Source organism: Primulina eburnea, chromosome 4 (genome assembly GCF_022965805.1).
Source record: "Primulina eburnea isolate SZY01 chromosome 4, ASM2296580v1, whole genome shotgun sequence".
In the NCBI taxonomy this organism is placed as follows: domain Eukaryota; kingdom Viridiplantae; phylum Streptophyta; class Magnoliopsida; order Lamiales; family Gesneriaceae; genus Primulina; species Primulina eburnea.
In genome coordinates this window covers 33860742-33867160 of record NC_133104.1, presented here as the reverse complement: position 1 = coordinate 33867160, position 6419 = coordinate 33860742, and the positions used below count along the sequence as shown (strand labels likewise).

General features: G+C 33.7%; 1 protein-coding gene across 1 annotated transcript; it reads right to left on the bottom strand.

Annotated features, from left to right (window-relative positions):
* Positions 1–523: 523 nt before the first annotated feature.
* Positions 524–1989, bottom strand: LOC140830216 (uncharacterized). The gene is made up of 3 exons (XM_073193500.1): positions 1679–1989; positions 738–1463; positions 524–661 (listed from the first exon to the last, which is right to left on the bottom strand). The coding sequence occupies exons 1-3, from the start codon at positions 1697–1699 to the stop codon at positions 524–526; spliced, it is 885 nt and encodes a 294-aa protein (XP_073049601.1). The 5' UTR covers positions 1700–1989.
* Between the last annotated feature and the right edge of the window lie 4430 nt (positions 1990–6419).

Genomic DNA, 6419 nt, shown 5'->3' with positions numbered 1-6419 from the left:
CGCTTTCAGTCGCCATTCGGTCGCCCTCAGTCATTTTTCCCTTATTTCACATTATGTTTAATTTCGTAATTTCTTATCCATGAAAACGTACCATAATATAGAAAATAAAATATAAAATACGAGTTTGCTCACTTTGTTTTTGCTATATCTCTCAATCATCATTCGGTCGCTCCCAGTTGCAATTCTGTCGCTCTAAATCATTTTTGGCTTATTTCACACTGTTTAATTTCGTAATTTCTTATCCATAGAACAAATAACTAAACCATGGAATGTAAAACAAATAATTAAACTATGGAACAAATAACTAAACCATGGAATCCAAAAAAAAAAAAAACACACACACACAATTGCATAATATCTAGTAAAAACACTACAAATCATTAATTTTTGTTTGCAGTTGTACATGATCAAAAGCTACAAAACATCCCAACAACCATCATCGTATCGCTACAAAATCCAATCTTTATTCAAAGTACATGCTGTTAAATAGGGTCTACATGAGTCGATTACCTTGTCATTTATTTCATATGTACTTTGGAGATGATTTCACATGCCAATCATTTGAAATCCATCCACACATACGCAGAAGTATCATGTTATATCTATCTCTTCGCTTAGCAAACTTCTTTGCAATGTCAGGAATACATTCATATGCAAGAATCTGCATTAAAAAAATTATAGCCAACTTAATATTAAATAAATTAACTAAATAAATACAAAACAAATAAATATCATACTTGCAATGGATGAACAAATCCGTTCAAAGTAAACGCTCCATATTCGAAAATCTTTTCATTCTTCTTCTTTTTTTTCAATTTGATTGAAGTTAAATCTCGCTTTACACTTTTAAGAACTTCGTTATAAGCTATCGTACCCCAAGGGTATTTATTAAACAAATCCAAATCCTCCACTAAACTCAAAAGCATGTTGTCAACTTGAGGAACCGTCTTTTGTCGAACTGGCCAAAGAACAGCAGCACCAAAGTACAAACATGCTAACTTCAATTTTTCCAAATTTATAGTGCGTTCAGGTGTTTTTCTCATTTCCATTAGCTTTGTCGCCACCTCCTCAATATATACATTTTCATTGCCACAAAAATGTCTATCCCGAAATTGCATCGTCTCTCCAAATTCAGGAAAATCTTCTGAACAATCAAGCCTAGTTATAAGTGCATACTCCATTTTCGAAAATCTCAACGGTCGTTGATTCACAACCATCCACAACTCATCATTAGTAGTCTTACATGACTGTCTAGCCATCAAGAACCATATAATCTGACTGGATAAATTGTAATGGCTTACATACATAATTAAATTAACAAATTGAGTTCCATCAATCATATTCTGCATCTCTGCATCATTGAGGCATTCCTTGATAGTCTCTGATACACTTTTGAAATGAGAGTTTAAACTTAACTTGCAATCAAAGTGATTCTTTCTCAATAACTGAGGTTTCAATTTTACCTACACTCGAAAAAACATAAATGATATAAAAAATATAAATATTTTTCAAACATAAACAACAAATACAATGTTGAACACAATTTCTCAACAAAAACACAAATAGTTTATTCATTTATCAGTTACAGATATGTAAGAAAGTTTAGGCAAAAACTCAATTCCACAAATCTAACTAAAAGTAAAAACTCTATAAAATTAATATAAAACGATAAACTTACCCAAACTTCTTCTTCTGCCATTTTAATTACAAATGTTAATGTATGGTTTTTTAAATGGTCCTTGATTAGTGAATTAGACCATTGATTGATGGAAAATTTCAATGGAGCTAAGAGAAGAACGGTCGGTCACCTAAGGAGAAGAAGGAATGATATTGTTAGTTTAACGTCACTCATAAAATACTTATATCAAAAAGAATATTCAAAACTAAGAATTGAACTCATGCAAAAACAATTTTATAAATGATTTACTAAAAAGAAATAAATTAACCTCAAACACAAATAATTTATTAATAATAAATCGTTTAGTTGAACTTGCGAACTGGTATCAATTTTAGACCATTGATTGATTCAATGGAAAATTTTTCTAAGCTAGACTTGCGGGCTTGGTATCACCAAATCCTGATGGATTCCAGGGACATTCACATGACATCTTTTCGGACTCATGGGGATCATTATGAGTTCACTGTTGTGCCATTAATTTTGAAGAGTTAAAGGATCAACAATTAAAGGATTGGGCCACCAAAGGAATATGGTATCAAGATTTGACACAGAAATCTAACTTCACAAAGAGTACAAATTAAGGAACATTCGATGACGATCTTTTATAAGATTTGTTGGGTGCAATAATTGTCCTTGCTTGGTAGAGCGATCGAACCATGGTGCTTGTGCTGCTGTGCGGTTTAAAAGATTTGAGTTGCACCATTACCACTAGCTATAGCTTTTAGTAAAGCGGTAAGCACTCGGTCCTACAATTGGTATCAGAGCCAAGGTCATGGGTTCGATTCCCATTGATTGCAAGGAGTGCAATTATTGGGAGGGAGATTGTTGGGTTCAATAATTGTCCTTGCTTGGTAGAGCGATCGAACCATGGTGCTTGTGCTGCTGTGCGGTTTAAAAGATTTGAGTTGCACCATTACCACTAGCTATAGCTTTTGGTAAAGCGGTAAGCACTCGGTCCTACAAGATTATATAACATAATTAATTGCTGCCAAAGTCAAAACTTGTATCATTATTACAATACAATCTGCACAATCCCCTAGGAGATAATAGGGTAAAGAAAGGAAGGAAAAGGGAACTCCGGTGCTTACCTCGAAGCATGAACAATCGCAAAAAATTCTGTGAGCTCGAAATGCCACCTTAATAGAATTGCAGCCAAAGCGAACATGATAACGATGAAAACAATCAAATGAAAACTGAAGAGTACACCTGAAGCGAGAAGAAGACGACGAGGATCCAAATAGGTGATAGGAGGTAGGAATCCCATAAATATGAACAAAATCAAACACATACAATAAGATTATGAAAAGGAATCGACGGCGGCTCACCTTCCGTTTAAGATTGTAACGATGCCATTCAGATTTGTAGTGAAGCTTCTGCTCAGAATCGTCGAGGAAGTCCTTGTTGCAAGCGTTGCAAGTCAATCCCGGTGTCTGATGGCAACCAAATGCAGATGATGACAATGGGATTTCAAAGAAAACGTTAGGGTTAAAAGAAAAAAATAAGGATTTGAAAATATTTAAAGTGGGGGTAAAATAGATATTTCAAAAGTGAGGGTTAGTTTTCTAAATATGAAGTTGTAGAGTGTTATTTGTCTAAATTTCCCAAAAAAAAAAAGCCTCAAGTAAACATTTATTTAAAATTTTAGACACATACAATTGGAATTTTGATCAAAATATCTCTTCTTAAAAAGAAAACCTGTTATGTTATATTTTAGAAGCAAAACATGAAATTTATTAAACACTTCTCCATCTTTCTTACAACGGCTCTTATTCTCTTCTTCATCAACTCCACCATGATCTTCTTCTCTATCTTTTTTCATTATTCCTCCATATTAATAAATATAACATTGTATTTGTTGAAAATAAAGAAGTATTGAATGTTGATAAATAAGAGTGAAATTTTTTAATGTTGAAAATAAGAGTTGTAAATATTGGAAATTAGTGTGTGATGATGTATGTAATGATGTATTTTTTTTTTTTTTGGATTATTTCCAAAGAAATTCTATAAATATGTCTCCCAATTTGTGAAGAAAATCACAATTGAGTAGAGAGAAAATTTTATAAAGTATGTAGTTTGATATATTTTGTGAGTTTGAAATTTTTACTTTTTACCGTAATTTTTTTTTTAGTTTTAACTTAACACGTTATCAGCACGATACTTAAAGGTTTGGTTCTCCATATTTTTCCAAGCTCTAAAAAACAAGAAAAAAGTAACAATATTCAAAAGTAAGAGTATTTACTTTTCTGTTTATTTGTTTTTATTGTATATATATTTAATGTATAATATCATATTATAATATAAAAGAAGTCTATGACACCTCATTATAATAACGTTATGTGATTACACTGCTTATATAATTTTATTGTGTTACTGTTTAATTATTGTATATATATATATATATATATATATATATATATATTTGAATAATATCATGTTATTATATAAAAGGAGTCTATGACACCTCATTATAATAACGTGATATGATTGTTCCATTATTTATATATTTTTATTGTGTTATATAATAATTATACATATATTTGTATAATGTCACAATATTATATAAAAAGAGTCTCTGACACCTCGTTATAATTGTAAAGTCTACTCATTTAAAAGTGCGGAATTTTTTTTTTGAAAGCTCGCATTTTCGAAATAACATTAAACTATTTTGCATTCATGCGCTCTATAGAAAAATATAGCATTTTAAAAAAAATTAATCTTAAACATTTGATAGTAAAATTAATGCAGTTTAAAACAACCAAACTCGTCCAAAATTATACACAAACATAAACGAATAAAAATCTTAAAATCATCAACGTATAAAAATTTTCATATCCTCTCAAATCTCATAAATTAAAATGCAGAAAACATACGGTCCTCGGGTCATGTCATCGCACCAGGTCTGCCTACTCAGAGTTCGGCACCTCCAGTCCCCTCATCATCAAGCTCACCTGCATCACACACGCCTAATAAGTCTAAAAACTCAACACACCTGTATCAGGAATAACAAGTACATATACATGGCACACAGCAGTGAAAAATATCATACTCAACATATATTTCTTGAACTTAAAAGCATGAACATAAATGTGTATTGTAAAATCATATCGTGTCAAAACATGTCATCTCATGTCATCATATACGTATACATTTTCTTTCAATTAAATTCGGTTCATTAGTTGTGACTTTTGTATCATCTTTATTTGATGTATCCATCTATGTATAACCACGGTACCGGGCGGCGGGGACATCAACGAAAGAATTACCCGTCCATTGAGCCTTGGCCTCGGCTCATCATATCTCATGTCATCATATGCATATACATCGTTAGTCACAACCAATTCACATCCTTCAAAAACATCATCATATTCACCACTTGATAAAAACATGCATATACATAACTATTTCCTTAAAGCCAAACATGTACCGTATTTATCATAATTACATAAAAATCATAAACGTGATGCATAAACATTCAAAACATGATAAAATGTGCTCAAGGCGCTGCCAGGAACAAAATCTCATTCCGGGTGCAAAATGATCATTTGGCCCCTGGAAACCCAAAATGACCATTTTACCCCTGCACCTTTAAAATTTGATATGAAGCTTACCAAACTCCTTAAAACATCCCAAAACAAATTACAATTATTTCTTAGACGTAAACTCGAGCTCATTTCAAAACTTAATCGATTCGTTTTAAAACTTGGACCAGGGTCCTGGTTTTAACCCGAATCAAACCGAAACTGAACCAAATTTTTTCTAACTCGAACCATGACTCAAACCTCCATGACCAGTGTCACGCCCCGAGCCCGGGTCCGCGTCTACGTGACTGCACAATGGGCCCCTATAGCAACTACTTCGTATTCGTTCTCGCTTTACGAAAATGATTAACCCAAGTTGCTATAGAAGTCCATTGTAGCCCTTTATAAACTTATTTTAAATCTTGAATTTTTCAGATGTGGGACAAGGGTATCACAATCACCCCTCCTTCAGAACGCGACGTCCTCGTCACGGTCTGACCACTCGATCCACCAGCACCGAGAATCTAGAGGTGGCTCCTACAGGTTCAAGAGGTGGCTCCCGTCATGTAGCACTTTGCCCCGCAGGTTCAAGAGGTGGCTCCCATGCACGTAGCATTTTGCCCCGCATAGCACTTATTTCTCGGTGTTCCATGCCGGTGACCGGCTTTGATACCACTCTGTAAAGCCCCGAGCCCGGGTCCGCGTCTACGTGACTGCACAATGGGCCCCTATAGCAACTACTTCGTATTCGTCCTCGCTTTACGAAAATGATTAACCCAAGTTGCTATAGAAGTCCATTGTAGCCCTTTATAAACTTATTTTAAATCTTGAATTTTTCATATGTGGGACAAAGGTATCACAACCAGACTCTAACCCACTTATTTCAGACCATTTAGAACTTAGAAACAAGCCCAAAGTTTGCTGGAAATCTCCGGCGTATGCGTACAAACCCAGCTTGAGCAATTTTATGATAAAAATCGCATCTCCCACGTTTCTTATTAGAAAATTACGAATTTACTATCGATTCGAAGATAACAGAGAGTGCAACAAATCATATGTTGAACACAATTCCAGAAAACCAACCAATAAGTCTCATAATTTGAAATAACAGATGGTGACGAGTTTTGAGACACAGAAATTCCACAGCTTGAACGAATTTACGATAAAAATCATATCTCCCCCAGTTCATTATCAAAAAAATACGAATTTGCTATCGAATAGAA

Excerpts from the sequence above, each read along its gene's own strand:
- LOC140830216 (XM_073193500.1), bottom strand. The coding sequence starts at position 1,699 with ATGGCAGAAGAAGAAGTTTGG. Across the intron at positions 1,464-1,678 it reads TGGCAGAAGAAGAAGTTTGG|GTAAAATTGAAACCTCAGTT; the intron begins GTAAGTTTATCG and ends TTTCGAGTGTAG. Across the intron at positions 662-737 it reads GATTTGTTCATCCATTGCAA|ATTCTTGCATATGAATGTAT; the intron begins GTATGATATTTA and ends TTTTTAATGCAG.